At 37.6% G+C, this 25440-nt stretch overlaps 1 protein-coding gene across 1 annotated transcript in view; it reads right to left on the bottom strand.

The window, feature by feature from the left end:
* The window catches only part of LOC122798020 (ethanolaminephosphotransferase 1-like), a 1115305-nt gene that overhangs the window by 882700 nt on the left and 207165 nt on the right, over nt 1-25440 (bottom strand). Inside the window, exon 2 of the mRNA XM_044066615.1 lies at nt 3122-3190. Coding sequence (XP_043922550.1) covers nt 3122-3190 — 69 coding nt within the window. The remainder of the gene's footprint in view (nt 1-3121; nt 3191-25440) is intronic.

Below are 25440 nucleotides of genomic sequence, written 5' to 3'. Positions count from 1 at the left end.
TTTTATGTCTTCCCCAAGATGGACAAACACACGTTGATATTTTTTAAGGAGAGCAGACCCAGACCCCAAAATGGACAGTGCCATATAGGATATCACTGCATCCCTGCAGCTGGGAAGTAGTGCTGCAAAGTGGACAACTATGGACCTCTCTGTTCAACTACCTATTTTTAACATTAATTATTACAGCTTAGTGACTGCTGCATGTGTTTCTGCAGTTACATTGTACTGATGCCTCTAGGTGCATAACACAGCATGCTTACATTTGCAATAATAATTTAAAACCATGCTACACGTAATCTATTGCACGATTTCATCTTAAAGCTTACATGATGGGCAACACGACTGCACTGATATTTGATGTCTGTCTAGTGCTGCTTAACAGATATTAACTGTTGTTCACATACTATTTATACTGTCATAATTGTTCTTATTTTTCTAAATATTTCAAAAACCAAATAACACATGCATAATTGCTTAACTTAATATGAAAGTTCATAGATGGAAAATCCAAATGCTGCTGGGAGTATGTGTGTTGCTTAAGTGGTGAAGTTGTTTACAAAATATAATAAAGTTAATACTGACTGTGTTTATTATGGCTTATAAAATGTAGTATAAGACCAAGAATCTAATGAACAATAAAATTGCACTGAACAGTTTGCCATTTACATTTATTTTATAAGTCTTATGGTTCCAAAGATATGAACATTTGTCTGAAATGTGAGAACATAACTTGATTTTGACAATAAGCTCAGGATGCAGTCATTGGGAGTTAAAATTATAAACTTCCAGAGCGCCATTGGCGTGCATGAGTTACTACTATCAGTGATAGATGATAAGAATTGTTCCTCAAGTCACAAAAATATAATTATAATGACCTCCAGCTGAATGACAGTCTTTGATGAGGCTTCCCCTCAGATACCATTGGAAGTGGTCCCCAATCTTTTCTGCACCACAGACCGGTTTCATGTACGACAATCTTCCATGGACCGGCCATCTCACACGCATTATAAGCAAGCAATAATGTCTGACAGGATGTGTGTTAATGTGTAATTAACACCCACCCAGGGGTGTTATGAGGCAGGCATCGGGCCTCCACACACATGGAAGGGTGTTAATTACACATTAACAAACACCCTGGAGGGCATTATTGTGCTTAAAGAATGGTCTCTGTAAAATTGCTGTGTTGTACTTACTTATTTAATTTTTTAAGCATTATATTATTTTTATACATATTTTTGATCTAAAATAGTTCCTCCACCTAACGTTTCAAACTTGCTGTTGTACATGTTAATGGTGTTGGAGGAAGCATTTTATAGCCAAAATATAACACTTAAAAATATCCAGGCATTTACTTTAATTTTTGGGCCCTTACTCCTAAAACGTTTGGTTGGTTGCCAGTCACTACAGACTGAATTTACTAAATAATGGCAAACATTTGAGTTTCAGACTATTCATTTCTTCAGAAAATTCATACTAACACAAATCCTTTTATTTAAGCAAGTTTGTAATTTTATAAGAGCAGCAATTAAAATCTGTTCCTATTTTTGATAATTTGTTCCCTCTTTATTTTAGGCTTTTTCAGACTTCTTCAGTTGAAAGGTCCAGAGGTATGCAAACCTCTTTACTGTCACTCTCACTCACTTTCTCATTTACACCTCTGTTTCAGAAAATGTATGCTAACACAAATCCTGATAATTAAGTAAAATATGTTCCTATTTTGAGCCTTTGTTCCCCGTTTATTTTAGGTTTATCCAGATATCTTGAGCCAGGAGTCAACACAGCATACCTTTTAACTGTCCATATTTTTGGCTTGTATGTTTGGTCCCATCCTCACAAAATGTGTAGTTTTCTGGAAAATGATTCAGGATTGAAGTCATTAAATAATGAGAGGCATTTGAGTTTCAGATTTCATATTATTCAGGTAATACATGCTAATGGAAACCCAATTGTTCTAGCAACTTTCCAAGTTAATAAGAGCAATTTTTAAAATCTGTCCTTATTTTTGGTTGTTTGTCCCCCTGTTATTTGTAGCTCTGTCCAGATTTCTTGTGCAGAGAGGTTGAACTTGAGAGGTATAGTCACGAGGTATGCAAACCTCTTGCTGCTGCTGCTGCCAGGGATCGGTCTCACTCTTCACTCTCTTTCTCTCTCTCTCTCACACACACACACACACACACACACACACACACACACACACACACACACACACACACACACACACACACACACACACACTGTTTATCATTTATTTTTATTTTACACTTGCTAAACACAAAAAGCACTGCTTAGTGAGTGAAAAATAATGGCTTGATCAATCTCACTGTTCACTCTTTGTCATACACAAATACACAGTCTTGTCTGATTTCACACACATTCATTCTGCTTTCATGCACACATTCACGCACACATGCAGACAGAAACATAAATGCACACATGCACATATATACACACATACACTTTTTTTCTGAACAGTCAGGTGCCCCAATGTAAAAAGCTTTTATTGTTTCTGTACGGTCCGGTACCAAATGATCCATGACTCTGTACTGGTCTGCATCCCGATGGGTGGGGACCACTGGTCTAAGGTACTATAACCAGTTATGAAAACTGGCCCCTTCTAAACTAACTGAAACCAGTCATTTTACTTTAAAATTAACCAGTGATGTTTTTGACAGCAAAAAATATTTTCTGGTATTAAAGAAAAAACCTCTACAATGCCTACTATGCTATAGGCCTATGACACTACAGCTAGCAATTTCTGGGTTTAATAGATTAAAAAACACCACCAATGTGTGCATGTATATGTGTGTGTTTAGCGTGCACCTGCTCGCGTGTGTGTGTGTGTGTGTGTGTGTGTGTGTGTGTGTGTGTGTGTGTGTGTGTGTGTGTGTGTGTGTGTGTACAGAGGGGGGGAAATAAGAAATTCCTCCACTGGTTAAGGTGTCATGGTTTGCGACGTCTGTAGCATAAGCCACATCTCTTAATCCAAAATATAATCAAAGCACAGGAAATTCTTAGTACCTTTTTCTATCTGGCTGGTAATATAATAAAAACACACTAACAGTTTTCACTAATGTAATATCATTAAATATACATTTAAATAAATCAATATCAGAAGACTTACCTTTACTATTCTGTTCCAGGCATGCTGCATAACATACACTGACAATGGGTTAGTATCCACAGCACTGTACTATTGACAGAAAAAAATACAAAAATAAAATATTAAATATATTACAACCAGTAACACTGTACAGTTCCCACCCAACATTATTTCAGCACACTTTTTAGTATTTGTCATAGTGTAATAATCTTCATTCTTTGATATCGAATTTTCAAATTACTAAAATTCAAGTTGATCCTCTAGCTTTGAGACATCCAGAGTAGGACACAGAGAGACAGGAAACACAGAGACACAAGATTAAAATGATTTAATTTAACTGCAAGAGAGACAGAGAGAAAAAATTCCAGCCTTAAATGACAGCACAAAGCGAGTCAAACATCAGGAATAAATACCACAGCACCTCTTACAGTTTAAAAATCATGCCAAAGTTTTTCCTTATCATGCATATGGTGCTTTACTAATGGCCTGCTAAATGCCCAGAAGCCATGAAAATCATGTACTAGAAGCTATAGAAGGAAGTCAGAGTGATATTTCAACTTGAGTTATAAATCTCGTCACAGGAACATTGTTATAATTAATATTTTCTTCTAATGGGTATAGGGAATTCTACATACTGGACAAAGGAAGGTTTTCAGTAGTTCTTACTAAAGTAAGAGAATATAGATGATAAGAGATTTCTTAAGACACATCGAGTCTAAACATCTGTCTCAGTATATGTATTCAAGAAGGCATTTTTACAGACTTGCAGATATTTTAAATATGATGCCCAGTTAATATCCCACTGGACTGCCACCAATTAAATGTGATGTCCAGTTAATATTCCACCGAACTGCCAATGTGACGTCTCCCACTTAAAACCCGGGTTAGTAATTAAGGAGCCTCAGTCCTCGCTATTGGCTCCAGTCTGGGAGCATCACGGAAAACACCAGAGCACAGAGCACACAAAGAGTAAAATTTCCCTTAAGAGCACAACAGGAACATGCTATATTTCCTAGGACTGGACCATATACCTCTGTCCACCCCAAAAGTAATCCCTTATTATATACTTCAGAGCAATGTGCTCCAGTTTAAGACCTCTGACTCACTCACACAAAATAAATTCAAATCGAACACACTCAAACACTTAAGGGAAGCCTGTCACAGCTTTCCAGCTGTGTCTCTCCCACCCCACACTACAAATGGTACACACTGCCACCAGAGTCAAACAGGTCTACATGCCTTTCAAAGGGTGATCAGTTATTAAAAATTAAATAGCAAAATAAATTATAGCTAGGACCAAAAGCAGCCAGGCATTTGAGGGGACCTGGGAGTATCAAACAAGTATAAACACTCTAAACGCTAAAGAACACACTGATTGTCCAGCCACAATGTATAGCAATGAAAAACATTTAATAATAAGTAAAATGATTTCAAGAATGTAAATTAATAATTTTCAATAAACAACAGACTTCAATCACCAGAAATATAAAATTAAACTGTAGGCTAGAAGTCCATCATCTTAGAAAAAATGTATCTAAATAACTTAACTCCTAATCTAACTGGAGAATACTGTCCCTGATCTAATATAAAACATAACAGCAACGCAAAGGCAGGCTTACAGTTTTTGGTGAGTCCTCATTCCTGGGTATGCACTGAACAGCACTGTAACTGACTGCAACTCTTCACTAACCGCTGCTGTTACTAACTGCTCAGCACTGTAACTGACTTCAGTTTCGTTTATAAGTTCATAGGTAGGTACTAGGCTATCATCCCAACGGCCTAAGTAAGCCTAGCCAACAAGGTTCCTTGGTTTACGCCACCCAAGAAAGTTATCTTTCTGTGCCCCTTGTCGAGCAGAGCCACGGAAGTGATCCCCAGGGTGTATTTCCTATTTCCCATCCACTCATCAAGATTCTTCTTAAAGAGTGCTAATGAGGAACTTTGCTTGACATAGATGGGTAGCTTGTTCCAGAGTATGGGAAGTCTCTGGAACAGGAATCTATCCCTCCAGCACGTCCTGTTCATTGTGGTGACAAGGTTTAGGTCCCTAGAACGTGTAGCTCGGAGGGATTGGGATTTCTTTATGTGTAGCATGTCCATCAACTCTGGGTTTGACATAGCTTTATATGTTAGGCAGAGATCACCTCAGAGTAGGCAATATGCAATGGAGTAAAGATGGGATTTTTTGAGACGGACAGTGTAGGGCATCTGTTTGAGGCTAATAATCCTCTTTGCGAGGTACTTCGGTGGCCTTTCCAGCTGCTGCAGATGTCTTGTGAGGTACATTCCAAAAGGGGCATTGTACTCTATAATGGGTCTAATGAGTGTCGTGTAGAGGGGAACAATGACCTCTTTTTTCCTGGATGAGAATCCTTTTGTGATGAGGTGTGCCATGTAGAAGGATTTCCTGACCACTGTGGCGATGTGATTATCACAGGAGAGACTACTGTCCACCTGGGTCCCAAGGTCTCATCACACATTCGGCATTAAGTAGACTGCCGTCTATGTGGTAATTCATGGGTACAGAGTTTTTACCAAAGGAGATGACAATGCACTTTTTGGCATTGAGCTTGAGGCCATGGCTCTGACACCAGGCATCTGTCTCAGTGAGGCCCTTCTATTGGATGTCCACATCATTTGGGGACTCGACTATGGCTCCTAGTTTGCAGTCATCTGCGAACTTCATTAGCCAAAGGCCTTCTGTGTTAGCCTGTACTTCAGAGAAGTAAATACCAAACAGGAGAGGTCCCAGGACTGAACCCTGTGGTACTCCACTTGTCACTGGTTTAAAGTCAGATTTGCAGTCTGCAGCTTTTACAGTGTCGGTTCTGTCAGTCAGCCAGCTGGTAACCCATTTTGTGACATAGGGATTTATACCTAATTTAGTGAGTTTAGCTATAATTCCAGAATGGGGGATGGTGTTGAAAGCCTTGGCGAAGTCAAGATAGTCCAGGTTAACAGTCTCAATTGTCTTATTTTAAAAATAACTAGTCAGCTGTTTGAAAAAGTTATTTTTTCTGTCAATCATCTGTTCAAGTATCAAAAGACTGACAGATTTAAACATTTTGTTTTAAACAGGGCGATGCTCAACATTTTTAAAAACTTACTTGCATTTTCAGAATTAGACATGCTGGCATACAATACAAGTTAATCTGAGAATACACACAAATCTCCTGCCAGACATGCTAACACAAATGACAGTGTTTTTCATTTTCTTTACAGTATAAAGCAACATTTACATTTCAACATGAATGATAACAGTACAGGCTGCCTCTCCTTAGTAGATGTACTATTGGTAAAATGTGTCACAATACCCATGGGATGCTTGACTTTCTTCTTTCTTATTAGAAAAAGCAATCAGCTCTGCATACTAATGACATTTTCCTTGCGCAAGTCTAATGATGGCACTGGTTCCAGTTTGTAACGAAAATTCTGAAAAGTACTAAATGGACAAGACTTAACTATAGAAAAGCACAGTGCCTTACTGAAACCAAGGGAAATATAGTTTAAAGTCAGTATCAACCACTGCAAATGTAATGGCTGATTATTAAGACAGAAATCTGTAACCACCACACTTAGAAGCCTCCTATTATTAGCACAAATAAGCATAGATAAAACTTCCTGGTGAACCACCACAGCTAAAAACTTTATTTAAAAAAATAGACACAGAACATAAAAGACTTCCAATGAAAGAGAGCTCTAAATGATTAGCACTTTCAGCTATTCAGCCTTCTTCAGATCATATGAAGTCTTTTATCTTCTGTCCATACCTCCCAACCGTACCAAATTACTCAGTTTTTACATTGTTTTGGGGTCCAAATAATGGGGTGCCATGATTCCCGAGTGGCACCCCTTCATTTCTGATTTTTTTCCACTGTTTTTTTTGTTTGTGTTTTCAGCTGATGTCATCACATGTGCAATGACATCAGCGCCGTTGGGGCTACCAGCCTATTGAATTGAGCTCAAGGGCTCACATGCACGCATTTCCAGGTGGGCGACAAGGGCTGTTCAAATGCTCTGTGAGTGGGAACAGTTATCGGCTACAATGCTGCGTTTGTTCTGCCAAGGACTTGCAAATGATCGTCCAGAAATGGCTGCCTTTATTCTGCCAAGGAGGACTTGCAAATGATCATCCGGGAACGGATTCTGGTAAGGATGCTTTATTCTGCCAAGGACATTTCATAATTCTGGTAAGGACGTTTGAAAGAAACAGTTTACTATGGCTGGCAAGATGGTGTGTGTGTGTGTGTGTGTGTGTGTGTGTGTGTGTGTGTGTGTGTGTGTGTGTGTGTCCGGGATCGCCAACACCATAGAGGACTTTGTAAAAGAGGCAGTCAGCAAAAGACAGACTGAATGCAGCCTACAAAAGCAAGAAATAGTAGTAGATAGAGCACAGTTGAGCATCATAAAGCATGCATTTTAAGAAATAATATTCTATTTATGGTTAGCAGCAGTGAAGCGACATCTACATAAACCTTCTTATGAAATATATCATGGAATCATGTTGGGGTTCATAATTTCCCTACCATGGATGAACTATGAACTGCTTATGATTGACATGGTATATTGCAGTTATACAATGGCATAATTTAAAAAGAATGTTACTTTTAGAACAAGTACCAGTCTATTTTAGGAATTCATTTTTCTGTCTGGTTTCTCATTGGAGATAATGTACTCTGCATGCATAGAGTTTGCATCCGCTCTGTCACTGTCATTTGTTTATTTTGCTATAGTAAGAATTTAAGAGCAGAGTGATTGCCTGCCTGTACCTTGTTTTCTCTGTGTGACAACTTGGTTTATAGATGCTGTTCTGCCCATATTTTCAGCTCCTCCACATTTGGAATAACATGATTTCTTTCAGCTGGTGTCAGTTGGTATAGTACCAAGGAAATGACAGTTTGGTTTGGGGTTGACCTTTGGTGTGGGAGACTGGGTAATTGCATGTTGATGTAACTTGTAATTGTGCAATTTAAAGAAAAAGAAAAAGAAATGTTTTCCCTTTTTAAATAATGCCTCAGTGTGAAAGGTTGCCTTCTACACGCATTTGGGTTAAAGTCACACGGGATAGATTTTGGATGCAGCATTTATGTATTCATTCATGTATATAATGATGCACACACTGTCCTTTTTGTTAAATGCATTTGTTATTGTTTTATGTATTAACCCCTCCTGCTTTTCAATTAAAAAAAAAACGGATTAGATACATTTTTAAAGATTTTTCTTTGTTTTCATCATGAAGTGGAGTAAATGGTGGCCATATTTTTTCTTGTTTCAGTGACTGCACCAAAATGTATTTATATGTGTAGCTCCCACTGTATTTTATTGTAGAAGTAATAGACTGCAGTTTTTCATTTCACCACAAGGCAGAGCTCTTTTCAGGAATATAAAAGACAATTTTGAAAGTAAAAGAAGGGACTGGAGCACTAGCTGAAGGAGGGAAGACTGAAACAGAGAGCTGAAGGGAAAAAGGGCCTTGCAGCATGACTGGATTTTTTATAGTGCTTTGGGACAGGGAAGTGAAGTGGCAGATTGTGTTTGTCTTTTGCTGAAATCCTGGATGATGGTATTTTGTGGAATCAGGAAAGAAGTCTGAAACCAGTAGTTCCACGCCTGCATAAGATTCAGCAAGAAAAGGAGTTCCTTTGGGCCTAGTATAGAGAAGCCATAGATGATTACCAGCACTCTGGCAGGTGATTTTTCTACTTTTCTCATCCGAGGAACCACGGTGCCTGGTCACTAGGATATTTTCGATGAAGTGGTGAGAGGCTCCGGCCGTCATTTTATATTTTTATAAAATTGTGGATTCCCCCCACAAAATGCTTTGTGGATTACAAATAACTGGGATCCATATGAGCTCCAACTTGGGCCCCATCATGCCTGCAGCAAGACTGTAAGTAGTCACTGGCCAGTGAACAGGGTATAATAGAGTGTTTCATAGTTGGTCTGTTTAAAATTGATCAAGAGGGTTGAGGGTGTTAGTACTGCTCAATGACATTGCATTTTCTCACATTTGTACTGTTGCATTATAAATCTTCATGGTTCAATGACATTGCATTTTGCTCGTGTTAGTACTGCTGCCTTCAAGTATTTTGCTGCTCAATGACATTGAATGTTCTCATATCTGTATTGTTGTATTATAACTCTTTTATTGCTTAATGACAATGCATTTTTTCCCCGTGTTTGTATTACTGCATTATACAGCTTTACTGCTCATTTACTTTAACTTTTTTGTGCATGTTTGAATGTCAAGACCTTTTTCTGTTGAGTTCTGGGGAAGATGGTAAATGTATGTTTTCATTGCATGCATATCTCACTTTGCTTTATTGATAACTGGTGCACTGTTGAAACAATTTGTTTGTGGTTGTGCTATTGCCTTTTAAACTAGATGTGTCACCTAGAATAACATTTGGCATTCTTGCCACCTTGGTGTGTTGGGCCTATAGGGGTGTCACCAGAGTCAGGTAGGAAGGAACCCTTATCTACTTTAGCTACACCTGCGGGTGCACTACATTTGGGGGTTGTCTGGGATTGCCTGTACTGCCTTGGACTCCACCCAATTCCCCTGTACGTGTGGAAAGCAAATCCAGCAGAAACATGAACCCAGAAGTAGCCGCTAAGTGGTGCAAACAGCACAATGCTCAGTCAGAGCATTGCTTAGTTCTGGTATTGCCAGGGGTCACATGGACTGATATGCAAACACATTAAGTCACAGGATCCTTACCAGTTGTAGGGTGTGAATTTTTATTAGACAGCACTATGGACCCTTCCGAGCAGAGCACATTGGCCTTATTAGAATGGAAAAGTCCTTTAGTGTATGAGCACATACCTTCGAGTGTACAAATTTCAGGTGAGAGTGCAGTCCGTGTGGTAATCCCTGAGAAGTGCACTACCTCAGCAACAGAGAAAATACCTGTGGAAGCTATCCAAGTAGTCCAGAACCTTACACCAGAAGCTGCAGCTTCACTGCCCATAAATACTTTAGGGCCTGAAGTTTTGAATGTTTTTGGAAGTATTGTAGAAAAATGCTTAAAGCCTACACAGCCATTCACTGGGTTTGGCTACCGCAAATTCCATTTCTTTTCTGGCAAACAACCCACACCTCAGGGAGAGGAAGATTTTGAATCCAGGATGATCAGACTTCACAAGCCCTAGAGGAGTGGGATATCCCAGAATCTCAGAAGAAGCAGTGGATAGCTGAAAGTCTAAAGGGATTAGCTGCAGATACCATACACAGCCTAAGGATGGGTAAGCAAGATTGCATGGCCAAGGACTATTTAGGAGTACTGCAGGATGTGTTTGGAAGGACCAAGAGGGCTGCTGACCTACTGTATCACTTTGAACATATATACCAAGAAGTTGGTGAGAAACTATCTGATTACATTAAGTGATTAGATAAAATGCTCCACCAGATCATCCTAAAGAAGGGGATGGATCCAAAAGTAGCTGACCAAGTATGGATCACACAAATTTTAGAGGGAGCTCAAGCTATGGACTCCATTGTGTGGAAAATGAGGATGAGAAATAGGGGAGAGACTCTAATTTATTCTCAGTTGGTTAAAGAGGTAAGGGAAGAGGAAGCCCTGTTGGAAGACAAATCTCAGTGTTCAACAGCAACTAAAACAGGGAGTGAAAACCAGCAGGAGCCTATAGCCATGCTCACTACTCAAACAGGAGTCGTGGCCCAGAGTGTCCGCAATGTAGAGCTGTCACAGTTGCAGAAGCAGGTGTCTTCCCTGACCGACACCATAGCTCAAGTCATCAAGACAGTTGCAGAATTGCAAAAAGCCATGGTAACTTTAGCTGAAGGGAGAAATATATCAGCTAGAACCTCCATGAAAGGACTCAGGGAAGAACTGAATCAGCCAATGTTCAGAGTTCCTACTGGATTTTCTTTTCGATGTAGGGATGCAGGACATATAGTGACAGTGTCCTAATGCAGAGAACTTGAAAAAAGTGAATGAACTATTATTGGCTAGTGCAATGCAGGGAAACTTCAAAGGGCCTCAGTGAAGGAGGTAGCTGAGTGCCCAGTTACAAAGAGCTCCATAAAATCTATCATCAAGAGACAGCATCCTGGATCTCCTTTCCACACAAACTCTTGTAATATACGGGAGAGATGCTACCTACTATGCACATTTCTAGCTCATCTGAGGTGAACAACTGAATTGGAAAGCCATCTCAGCCACAATCTCAGCATCTGAGACCACAAAGCATTACTAAGCAAGAGTCTTATCCATTAAAATGGCAAGGTCAACCAGTGGTACCTCAATCACATGATGACTGCCATACAGCTGAACAGCACCGGAAAGAGAAACTACCAGATGGCCTGTTCAGACCGTTCCCTGTCGTGTCAGTAAAAATAGAAGGAGTGTATAGTAAAGCACTGTTGGATACTGGTGCACAAATCACCATTCTGTACAGAGACTTCTACCAAAAATACTTAAAGCATTTGCCACTTGAAAAGTTAGAAGATTTGGAGATTTGGGGGCTAAGTGATACAAAGTTCCCTTATGATGGTTATGTCTCAATCAAGTTAGAATTTTCCACTTCAGTTGTTGGGTCAACAGCAGTTTTTGAAACACTCACTGTTGTGTGCCCCAGGCCAAAGGGAAAGGATTCAGCATCTATTTTAGTGGTGACAAATACTGACCTTGTCAGAAGAATGCTAATGCCTCAGTTGACCCAGGAACACCCAGCACTACATCCTCTCCTGACACCAGTTTTCTGTCCCCTTCAAAGGGAGAAAGATAGTAAGAAAGATGAAATTGGTCATGTGTGGACCCTGTCTGGGAAAGAGCATATAATGCATCCTGGTCAGGTCACCTGCTTGAGAGCCAAAGTAAGGATGTGTGGGCAAACAGTTTCCTCTCATCTCATGATGGAAATGGATCCAGAAAATGACCTGCCACCGGGGCTGGAACTAGTCCCAGAAGTTTGGCCTGTGGACAAGTTAAAGCATCCTTATGACACTTTGCCTGTGGGGTTAAAGAATAAAGGAAGTACTCCCATTGTCCTGCGTTCACAAATGCGTTTGGGAAATGTTTATGCTGCCACTCCCTTACCTGCTTCTGTGTTGACAAGGGTCAACGAGTTGAAGCTGGAAGATATTGATATAGGAGGTGGTCTCTTGCCCCCTGAGTGGCTAACAAGAGTTAAAGAGCTACTAATGAAAAAGAAACATTGTTTTTCTACTAGCGAACTAGATGTGGGCTGTGCAAAAAGTGCAGAACACCGAATAAGAGTAAAAGAAGACCGGTCTTTCAGGGAACGTTCCAGAAGAGTAGCTCCAAGAGACCTGGAAGAACTAAAAGCCGCAGGGATAATTCGAGAGTCAAGAAGTCCATATACCTCTCCCATTGTCGTTGTCAGGAAAAAGAATGGGTCAATTTGCACGTGTGTTGACTATCGTACTCTGAATCAGCGAACCATTCCAGACCAGTACACAACTCCCCAGATTGAAGATGCTCTATGGTTCAGTGTGCTAGACTTAAGGAGTGGATACTATCAAATTCCTATGCACCCAGAAGATAAAGAGAAGACTGCCTTCATCACTCCTTTGGGATTTTTTGAGTTTGATTGCCTACCTCAAGGTTTATCAAATGCACCGGCAACTTTCCAGAGAATCATGGAAAGAACAGTTGGAGACATGCATCTCCTGGAAGTCTTAGTCTACCTGGATGACATCATTGTCTTTGGGAGGACCCTAGAAGAGCACAAAGAAAGACTGATGAAGGTATTGGACAGGATTGAGAAGGAAGGCCTGAAGTTGTCATTGGACAAATGCAAATTCTTCCAACCTTCAGTGACCTATGTGGGACATGTAGTGTCTGCAAATGGAATATCCACAGACCCAAGCAAAAAAGTTGAAGTAGTGACATCTTGGCCCAGACCCAAAACTATAACAGAGCTGCGATCTTTCCTGGGGTTCTGCAGTTACTATAGAAGGTTTGTGGAAGGATTTTCAAAGATAGCAAGACTCCTCAACCATTTGCTCCGAAATGATGAGAAAACAGATGAAACAGATGAAGATATCCTTGTGAAAAAACCCTAAGGGACAGAAAGGTTCTAAAAACTCATAGAGAGTCGTTGGGCTCCTGAGTTCAAAGAGTCATTTGAACAGTATAAGTAATGCCTCACACATGCCCCTGTGCTGGCATATGCTGACTCAACAAAGCCATACACTTTACATGTAGATGCTAGCAGGGATGGCTTAGGAGGAGTCCTTTACCAGGAGTATGACAAGAAGCTAAGACCTGTGGCTTTTATCAGTCAGAGTTTATCCCCCACAGAAAGAAACTACCCTGCACACAAGTTGGAATTTCTTGCCTTAAAGTGGGCGGTAGTGTACAAGCTGCATGACTATCTCTATGGGGCTGAATTTGAAGTGCAGACTGACAACAATACTCTGACATACATCCAGACCACTGCAAAGCTAGATGCTACTGGCCACAGATGGATGGCAGCTCTATGCAACTATAATTTCAGTTTGAAATATCACCCAGGACATGAACATGGAGATGCTGATGGTCTGTCCAGAAGACCTCAGTGAGATTTACACTCAGACGATGAATGGGTGGAAATTCCAGTGCCATGGGTGAGAGCTATGTGTCAGATTGCAACCTGCTATCAACACACTGAATGTTGGGCCCAGAAGTTGCGTCTGTCTGCAGCAAGCCTACCCAAGCTTACTGTAATCTGGTCACCTTACAGGCTTCATTGCTACCAGCTTTGAGTAACAGTGACCTCAGAAGAGATCAAAGAGAAGATCCCTTAGGTCAGCTGGTGGTAGCTGCTTTAGAAAAGAAACAAAGTTAATATGCTCCACACGGATATTCATCCTCTGGCAAGACCTTTGGCCAAAGAATTGGACAGAATCCAGATACAGAATGGACTAGTGTATAGGAGATTTCCATGTGCACTCAGCAGTGAAAATGGCAATTATTGCTTCCTCAGAAGTATAGAAAAGTAGTACTCCAGTCATTGCATGATGAACATGGTCATCTTGGTTATGACAGAACTATGGGTCTGGTACGAAACAGGTTCTACTGGCCATGCATAAAGCAATATCTTGAGGATTATTGTTGTACATGTCTTTGTTGCATTCAGAGAAAGACTCTGCCGACCAGAGCTGCCTCATTGGGTCAAATGGAAAGTAGTGGACCCATGGAACTGGTCTGTATAGATTTCCTGTGCATTGAACCGGATGAAGGTGGGATCAGTAATGTGCTGGTGGTGACAGACACTCACAATCAGAAAGCTATTACAGTGGCAAAACCACTAGTTGAGAAGTTCTTTGAACACTATGGCCTGCCAAAAAGGATACACTCTGATCAAGGACGTGATTTTGAGAGCAAGCTTGTCCATGAACTACTCACTCTATTGGGAGTCCAAAAAAGCCACACCACTCCTTATCATCCACAAGGGGATCCTCAGCCTGAGCGTTTCAACAGAACTTTACTAGACATGTTGGGGACACTATCTGCTAAGAAGAAGAGTCAGTGGAGTAGACATGTAGCCACAGTGGTGCATACTTACAACAGTACTAAAAATGATGCTACAGGATTCTCACCTTACTTCCTAATGTTTGGAAGAGAAGCTCATCTTCCTGTTGATGTCACCTTTGGAGTCACAACTGATGATACACCAGTGCGATCTCATGGCAGTTATGTGGAGAGACTCAAGTAGAACCTCAGACAAGCTTCTGAGCTTGCTAAAAAGTAACTGGACAAAGACACCAGCGAAACAAGGCTCACTATGACAAAAAAGTAAAGATGCATGACTTGCTGCTAGGGGACAGAGTTCTTTTGAGAAATTTGGGACTACAAGGAAAGCACAGACTAGCTGACCACTCAGGATATGAGATTTACATAATTTCAAAAGTGAAAGAGGGGACTGGAACACTAGCTGAAGGATGGAAGACTGAAACAGAGATCTGAAGGGAAAAAGGGCCTTGCAGCATGACTCTATTTTCTTTTCTAGTGCTTTGGGACAGGGTAGTGAAGTGGCAGATTGTGTTTGTCTTTTGCTGAAATCCTGGATGATGGTATTTTGTTGGATCAGGAGAGAAGTCTGAAACCAGTAGTTCCATGCCTGCATATGATTCAGCAAGAAAAGGAGTTCCTTTGGGCCTAGTACAGAGAAGCCATAGATGATTACCAGAGTTCTGGCAGGTGATTTTTCTACTTTTCTCATCAGAGGAACCACAGTGCCTGGTCACTAGGATATTCCTGATGGAGTGGTGAGAGGCTCTGGCCATCATTTTATATTTTTATAAGATTGTGGATCCCTCCCCCCCAAATGCTTTGTGGATTACAAATAACTGGGATCCATATGAGCTCCAACTTGGGCCCCATCATGCCGGCAGCAAGACTGTAAGTAGTCACTGGCCAGTTAACAGGGTATAATAGAGTGTTTCATAGTTGATCTGTTTAGAATTGATCAGGGGGTTGAGGATGTTAGTACTGCTCAATGACATTGTATGTTCTCATGTTTGTATTGTTGCATTATAAATCTTCATTGTTCAATGACATTGCATTTTGCTCATGTTAGTACTGCTGCCTTCAAGAATTTTGCTGCTCAATGACATTGCATTTTTCTCATATCTGTATTGTTGTATTATAACTCTTTTATTGCTTAATGACATTGCAATTTTTTCCCCGTGTTTGTATTGCTGCATTATAAAGCTTTACTGCTCATTGATACTGCCTTCTTTGTGCATGTTTGATTGCCAAGATCTTTTTCCTGTTGAGTTCTGGGGAAGAGGGTAAATGTATGTTTTCATTGCATGCATATCTCACTTTGCATTATTGCTAACTGGTGCACTGCTGAAACAATTTGTTTGTGGTTGTGCTATTGCCTTTTAAACTCGATGTGTCACCTAGAATAAAATCTGTCATTCTTGCCACCTTGTTGTGTTGGGAATAAAGAGGTGTCACCAGAGTCAGGTAGGAAGGAACCCATATCTACTTCAGCTACACCTGCAACAACCATAAGCAACCAATGAGATTATTTATGAGGAGTAGCATTAAATTTACTAAGGCTACACTGCATTATATGTCCAATCAGTGTTTCTGTTTTTTTTTTTTTAATATTAAATATGTACTGTTGTAGGATTAAGCAACATACCATGTCCGGTTGCACGTTATGCTAGAATTTACTCACTGTTGGTTGGGTTTGGTAACAGTATAGTCCAAGTGGCAAAACGTACCAGCAAAAGGTAAATATGGGTTTGGTCACAAAGGTGTAGTCCAATTAGCAAAACAGACCAGGAAAAAGTAAAGACAACATAACCTTCTCCCAAATATGATATATTGCTATTATGTGATGGTGAAAGTATGATTTTTTTTAAAAGTGAATGAATATAAACCTATATTTTTAGTTTTTGTTATTATTAGGAACGGTGTTCCCGTGCATGGTGAAATTGGCTTAGTATAATAATTACTAGCAGCCAGATATATACTGACAAAGAGAGAGACTGTATATTTAATGTTTTAATATAGCTGGAGCAGAGTGTTGTCCACCTCCATAAAACATGGTATATTTGTATAATAGCTTTGAGATGCCTTGTGTGTTACTAGAGTAGTCTTAATATATAATGATTACAAGAAGGATTATAATCTGAAGTCTATACATTAAATCTTTAGACAAAACAGTTGTTCTGAACTTGACCCATATTTAACTTAAACAAGAAGTACAATTATCTGGTTGCTTCCAACTTTAAATGTGTACTTCCTTGTGTTAAAATGTATACTTCCTTGGGTGTTTGCTTCCAACTTTAAATGTGCATTTCCTTGTGTGTTTGGTTCCAACTTTCAATGTGTATTTCTTTGTGTATTTGCTTCCAACTTTAAATCTGTATTTCCTTGTGTGTTTGCTTCCAACTTTAAATGTGTATTTCCTTGTGTTAAATGTGTATGTCCTTGGGTGTTTGCTTCCAACTTTAAATCTATATTACCTTGTGTGTTTGTTTCCAACTTTAAATGTGTATTTCCTTGGTGTGTGTGTGTGTGTGTGTGTGTGTGTGTGTGTGTGTTTGTGAATGCCCCCATTGTAATACACCTGGTGGCTAGAGGTACTCAAGAGGTAAAAAGAACCTAATGTCTCTAGCCACCACCACTTGTGAATTTATGCCATATTTTTGATCTGTTCCTCATAAAAACTGTGGTTTTCAGGAGTTTTGTGACAATTCACTGAAGGACTGAAATTGAATTCATTAAATAATGACAGGCATTTGAATTTCAGACTTCATATTCTTCAGAAAATAAATGGTAACACAAAACCTTTTATTCTAGCAATTTTCTAAGTTTATAAGATCAGCATTTGTAATTTGCCCCTATTTTGGGGCTGTATTCCCCCATTATTGGCTTTGTCCAGGTTATTTGTGCTAAGAGTTGAGAGTTATGGTGAGAAGTGAGAACTGAATTCTGTATTCACCCATTATTGGCTTTGTCCAGGTTTCTTGTGCTAAGAGGTTGAGAGCTATGGTGAGAAGTGAGAAATGAATTCATTAAATGATAGCCATTTAAGTTTCAGTCTTCCTAGCTTTCAGGAAACAAACTGCTAATTTGGCATAGTGGTATGTTGCTCTGACTGCAGCCGACAGGGTCATGGGTTCAAGACTTGCCAGTGAAATGCATGGCGGTGGTAGTAACACATTTTATTCTAGCAACTTTCCAAAATTATACAAGCAATGTTTAAAATGTGTCCCTGTTTTTTGGCATGTTGTCCCCCCCCCCAAAAAAAAAAAAAACTTAAATTGAAAATAAGTGCAAGAAGCTGTGCAAGATGCCTATGGCTTACAGTACTGTCATTCTCTCTCTCTCTCTCTCTCTATATATATATATATATATATATTGTGTGTGTGGAAGTAGACTTTTATGATGGAAATGTTCTGAATTGGGCAATTTTGTCATTATTGGTTCATGCATTTTGTTTCATTGCCTACTGGAAAAATGTTCAAACAATAAATTTAAAATGCGCTCTAACAAGTGTGCTGTATCATACAAGGAATATAATTTATTAAAGTCAGGAAGGTGTATCAAAGAACACATGTATATTTCTTGTTTTGTGTGCAAGGGGCCAATGATTTTAAAACAGCCCAAAGGTAATATTTATCCACCACTAGCCAGATGCATTTTCTTTGGATGTGTTGTGGGTTTCAATGCTGTTTTAATGAATGTGAGTTTCAAGGGCAGAGAAGTTTTAATGCCAAGTCTATTTTCATTGTGAGACAGCATTGCTTTATTTAGCAGATGTCTATTAGTGTTTGTGCATTGTGCTGTAAAGTGTAAAAATAAAATCCAAATAATCACTGTAGAAGTAAAGCAGTTGCACACATTAGTGTTTATGGTAAATGGGGCGAAATAGCCAGATAATAGGATATTGGAATAGCTGCAGGGGGACTCTGGTGCCATATTTTGGTTGTCTGTTCTTCAGTTTGCATTTGAAAGTTGGTATCCCACAATTCCACTGGAGTGGGCGGGGTTACATAATTATGTATGCAAATTTTATGTTAAAGAGCGTACAGATTTGTACCTATTTTTCATAGGCCTTGTCCAGATTTTTGATGTTTCCAGGTTGAGAGGTATGGTTATCTCTCTATTTTTTAAATAAAGTTTTTAGCTGTGGTTGTTCACCAGGAAGTTTTATCTATGCCTATTTAATTTTGTTCTGTCTGGTGCACCTTTGGCAGTTTCTAGTTTCTCCACATTATTAGCACAAACGTATGTATGTGCAGCATGAAACATTCTTCATTCTTAACTCTTCTGAGCTCAAACAGCAGCCATCATGAGGAGACTAACATGTAAGAAGCTTCAAGACTGTAGAGTTCGGGGGTGGAGCCTAGATGGCCAACAGAGAGCAGTGAATTTTAAGAGCTCCATAAACTAGTATAATAATATACGAAATGTTATTATTTTCAAGCTTAAAATGTCAGAAATCTATAGATAAACTACTAAACTACATGAATATCAATTTTGGTAGAGACACACAAAACTTTTCCTGTCAAGTAACTTGGAGATATATTGAGTCACTGAATATGAACAACTCAAGGAATTCTCATCCAGATGCTGCTTTGAAAAAAGAACTGCAATTGATGACATCTACCTTACAGGAACTATATTTGAAGATGGATGCCTTTAAAACTGAATTAGAAAACCTCAAATTAAATTCTCAAAAACAGACCGATACTCTTAAAGTACTATTACAGCAGTACCATACAATAATAACAAATATAGAGACTTCTCTAAATGACATTGAAGAGAGACTCAAAGAGGAAGAATTCCAAAATGAATTTCTGCTTAAACAGAATACATGGCTGCTTAACAAAACAGAAAACAGGGAAAGGAGAAACAACATAAGGATCTCTGGTCTGCCTGAAAACACTGAAGGAGAAGACATTATTTCATTCTTAACAACCTGGATTTCTGAATTTTCAGACTTGAAAGATGGACTTTCATTTGGAATTGAACAGGCACATAGAGTACTGAGGAAACCTGCTTCTAACTCAACAAATACTCCACCTAGATCCATAGTTATAAACTTTGTTTCATTTCTGGACAAGGAACTAATTTTAAATTCTGCTTGGAGAAAATCACCCTTAAAATACAATCAAAGCCTGATAAGATTTGGCAATGATTATTCTTCCTGAATACTAGAACAAAGGACAAAGTCTGGCCAATAATAAAACTGTTGAAACAAAACAACATTAAAACACAGCTGGCCTTTCCAGCCAATATAAAAATACTTTTTGCCAATTAGATGAGAATGTTTAATGACTTAGAAGAAGCTACTATGCTCGTCAAAAACAACATAGTGTCTATCCCAGAACAAATGGAATGGATGGCCCCTACTCTTAAAAGAATAAAAGAAACAAATCCTTGGACTGATGCTAGAAAGAAGAAACAAAAGAAAAAAAAAACTGATTCCAAGATAGCTGTCCCAAAAAAAAAAAACTCTTACAACTACATCTCTCAAAGTATCAACTGATGTGGTACATCACTTGTCATCTGTTTTTATTTAAAAAAGTAGGGTTTCTTAAACAACTGAGAAACAGTAATGATTTATTCAGAATGTTCATAGAGTTCAGTAATTCTTCACAAAGGTAGGTCAAGTTGGGTTACTATTTACATTATATATAAGCTAAACAAAGTAACATATAATATAAACACAGAAGTTTCTATTCCCTTACTTGAACTCAATGAATACTTATCTTGTTCATTTTTCATTGTTTTTACTTATAATAATTTAAGTAATTAATTAACTAATTCAACAAGGTACTGTTCATCAGAGTTCAGACTCAAATGTAAGAAATTAACATCATATATAATAGCAGTAGACTTGTTGTTGTTGTTGTGTCTTTTGGCTTTTCCCGGTTAGGGGTCGCCACAGCAGAACTCCGGTCCGCTAATGATTGGCAGTAGATTTTTACATGCTGAGTTGCCAGCCCTGACACACAACCTTCAATGAAGGTACGCCCATTCACACATGTCTCCACACAGAAGATGCTCTAGCTGAGACTTGAACAGGACAACGTCTTACTGTGAGGTGACAACGCTACCAAGGTAGCAGTAGAGTGTTTTGAAAAAAAAATGCTTTCATGGAAACTAATGCCTTCTTTAGTTAAAGTATGATTTAGAAATGTCATGTATAACCTGGTTGAATAATAGTAGCAAGCTCTTAGTACAAATGTCATTATTATTCAGTACAAATGTCATTATTATTCTGTCTAAACATAGTTAATATCAATTATGGCAGGTATCATAGCTTCAAGTGCTGCTTGATTAAGCCTGACATGGTGTGTGTGGATGCAGCTGTGTCTGGCAGCTGTTGTATGTTGCCGTTTTTGTATCCAGGAAGCAGTGGTCTACGGCTGGTGATCGAGGTTTACTGATAATTGTGTATTAGGAAGAGACATTTGGTGTTTTAGCCTGGACCAAGGGGAAGGGGGTGGATAAAACTGTGATTTGGGATATTTTGGCAGAGAATAGTTTGTTTATAGATCTGCTGAGTGAGAGATAGGAAGGCTTGAAGAATGTGTTATCTCATGTGGCAGCTTGTTGGGAGTTTTTTTTTTTTTAACTGTTTCCTCTCTGTGCTTTTCCTGGCTATCTCACTGAAAGGGGGAAATTTAGGCTTGAAGTTGCAGTGAAGTGAAGCTTTGCTTCAGGTGCATCATGAGCCTCTGGTATGCAGTACAAAGACACACTAACAGAAACAGATGCTCCCAGGTTGCTATGGTAATGGAGACAGAGTGACACAATGTTTTTGGTTAAAAAAAAATATATATATATATATATATATATATATATATATATATATATATAAAAAGGTTGTTTTAAACCACATGTACACATATTGATGGTCTCCCATCACATCATTTAGCTCATTAAGTTGATTCTTGATAAAAAATAAAATAAAATAAATAATAACTTAAATTTTATATTTAAAATGTATTTTGGTCCAAACACATTAAGGACTTACATAAGAGTAGAAGTCTGAAGTTTTGTAAAAGACTAAGAGCACTTGGTCTTGTGCAGAACCCTTTGCAGTGGTCTGGGAGGTGAGCTTGCTCGGACGTGTTGGACATATGGGGATAGCTAATTCTAGGGGTGTTTGGGGTTGCCGGGAAGTGCTATCAGATTTCCTTTGTGGAAATATCTGTAGAAATGGAAGGTGTGTTGAGTGGTTTACTGGTAGAGTGGCCACTTCATGGAACAGGCTGGTAAAATGGAACAGGACAAATATTGGTTTGGCTATTTTAAGAACCACTTGGAAACACACAACATGAACTAGTGAATGGTATTCTGTCAAAACTGGATGGGTATTGTTGCCCATGTTTGAAGTACTGATATGTGTGTATGTAAGGATGGAAATATAACAATTAAGAAACTAGAAGGGTCTCATAATTTAAAGTCTATGGACTGTATAAACATGCTTGGAAGGAGCTAATAATAAGAATAAGCATTACAGCTTGTGGTCTCTCAAATAACTAAGCAACAGCCCAAAAATAAACATAATAATTGTGTAATGTATGACTTTAGTAAATCTAGACATAAAATATATAACCATCATATAAGATGAAGTAGTCTGTTGAATTTAGACATTAAAGACAGGATTTAATAACATGTTATTGTGTATAATAACACTACTGTCTTAACTTGTCATAAATGACATACACTACATTGAACATCAAGGGGAAGCATGATGATTTTCTTATATAAGTAAATATGTATAACAAGTCATGTAATTCCTTTAACTTGAATTGTAGGTTTTGTAACCCATCTTGACCATATATAATACTTAAGCAGTTACCAAGGTAACTAATGTTTATACATGACATCAAACTGACAAGGTTGTTCAAGAGAAACAATTGAAGCCTGAACTTGAAATGCCACAGAATGTAACAATCATATTCTGAACAAATAATATTAAATTGACAATAGACACTCAGTTTAATAACATGGGCTTGTGTATAATAACACTACTGTTTTAACTTGTCACAAATGACATACACTATATTGAACATCAAGGGGAAGCATAAAGTCATATAATTGCTTTAACTTGAATTGTGGTTTTATAACCCATCTTGACCATACATAATACTTAAGCTGTTACCAAGGTAACTAATGTTTTATACATGACATCAAACTGACAAAGTTGTTCAAGGGAAACAATAGAAGCCTGAACTAGGAATGTCACAGAATGTAACAATCATATTCTGAACAAATAGTATTAAATTGACAATAATCACTCAGTGTAATCTTTGCTGATTATACAAAATAGAATGTTGCCATTTAAATCTAAAAACTTTCAGTATGTGCCATAAAATGGCAATTTATGAATATTGAAAGGGAACTTGTAATCATTAATCACAATAAGTGAATTTGTTGTTTTTAACCTATAATTTCACTCATTTTACAATAAGAAATGACAGATATGAAAATCCTTATGTGTAGGAAATGGGGGAAGAGGGATGCACTGATAATTAAAATGCACTAACTTTCATCAATGTTCACATAAAACAAACTTGATGCTTTAAGTAAGTTAGCAACAAACAAAGTGATTACTTAAATGCTGGCAAACAATGAAATATAACTTTTGATATATCCAGTAAAATACATTGTATTATAAACATTAGGTATAAATATTATTACCATCTATTTATATTAAGTAATAAGTTTTGAAAGACTTCATTAATAAGGGTGAATATGTTAAATAACTGTGTGCTATAATCTTTTACTGAGGTTTTATATATGATACATCCTACTTTACTATGATTGAATTGCTTGTCATCTATCTTTCATGTAAATATTAATTGCTTATACAATAAGTAGACATTTATATTGTATTAGAATTCTGTCTAATCTACAATAATACTATATCTGTTCAAAATAATATAAATATTGCTTATTCTTATTACAAATATTTTCCATATGATAATTCAATTTATGGAGCACAGATGTTCTGGATTGTCAAGGTATGAGTGATAATCTGATGGACTTAGGTTTATCCATCAGATTAGGAATGATTTTCATTCCATGGCTAGTGCGGATCTTAGTTTTGTTAACATTTATTAATTTAAATTTATTTCACAAAAACATTTTTGGTATGCCTGACCAAAACATTACTTTATTGGTAAACACTCAAAGTATAAAACTGATAATTTCCTTTAAAAGCTCAAACATACACTTTATAGTTATCAGAGGAAAATGTTTAATAGCCACAATAAAACTAAAAATACATACTATAAATAACCTAAGATGGATTTAACTCTATTATCTTTACATACCAATGGCTTAATCAATCATAGCAAGAGACCAAATCTACTGAAATATTTAAGACTGAACAAAGCACAAATTGTTTTCCTAAAAGAAACTCATTTCAAAACAAATGACAATTACAAATCAAATCCTAAGGAATATATAATATTGGCACAATCCACTTATACGACAAAGACAAAAGAGGTAACAATTTTTATGGAAAACAAATGTGATTAACCCAGAAATCATTTATAAGTATGAAAATAAAGAAGGCCTTATGGCATTAGTAATAGTTAAATATAATAACAGAATATGGACCCTAGCCAATCTATACTGGTTCCCAAGCATTGGAACAGGAACTGTTAAAAAACATTTGGATTTAATTTCCAATAATTATAAAGGCAAATTAATATTAGGAGGAGATTTTAACTGCATATTTAATATTTCTGAAACTACAAATAAAAGACCGCTGTGTACATCTGCTGTATCAAAAGCTTTAAACAAGTGGGTAGAATCATTTCATCTTGTAGATACTTTCAAATTTAAGGAAGATAAATCTTTGTTGTGTTCCCATCAAGATCACAGATTTGATACCCAAACTAGAATATATAAAATATTTGCTGCTCGTGACTTACACTCTAAAATCATTAATTTTTCAGTCACTCCCTGCCCCTTTTCAGACCACAATTCATTGATACTAAAACTTAAAAATGGGTACAAACCATTCATCTTTAACTCCAGAATTCCAACATATATAACTAAAATTAAAGAGTTCAAACCCTGGTTATTATCTGAATTATAGTTCTTCTTAGATATTAATTACATCACAGAGATAAATAAAATAATGATATGGGACTCAAAAGATTACATATATGGTAAAACCCTAACTTGGTATAAAAAAAATCAGAGGATGGGATTCCAAATTATTAGAGCTACAATCCAAACTTTTGTCAGTAAATGCTGAAAAAAAAATCAAAATCATTTGGAGACGAAAAAGAATGTAGAAGTAATAAACAAAAAATACGACGGAATTTTAATACATAAAATGAGTTTAGCTTTAGAAAAACTAAAAATGAATACATTGGCCACTTCTCCCAAATATCTACCTAATTTATCCACAAGAAAATAATCAAAATACAATCAAAAGCTAAAAACATTAAAATAATCTTCCATGAAAAGAAAGGGAAAAATGTCTTGGATATAGGTGACATTCTTGATGCCTATAGAAATCACTATATGAAACATTTCCAACAAGACAATATGCATATTGATCAATTAAATCTAGATGATAAATGTTCTAATATAAAAAAATACCAGAAAAATTAAAACTAGATCTGCAAGCACCCATATCCTACAAATAAATTACAGATACAATAAAATAGGGTAAAAATAATAATGCTTCAGGTATAGATGGCATAATTATGGAAATATATAAACTTTTTCCATAAAACTCTATTAGAAATTCTGTCACAAGCTTTAATACCACCCTCTGGGAGATATTCCTTAATCACACCAATCATAAAGGAAAACAAATCCCCAGACATTTGTACCTCATATAGACCTATATCATTATTAAATAAT

Source organism: Protopterus annectens, chromosome 3.part1 (assembly GCF_019279795.1).
Source record: "Protopterus annectens isolate FY-2018-M chromosome 3.part1, PAN1.0, whole genome shotgun sequence".
NCBI lineage: Eukaryota > Metazoa > Chordata > Ceratodontiformes > Protopteridae > Protopterus > Protopterus annectens.
The sequence above is the reverse complement of the archived record's forward strand: the minus strand, read 5'-3'. Positions and strand labels throughout refer to the sequence as shown.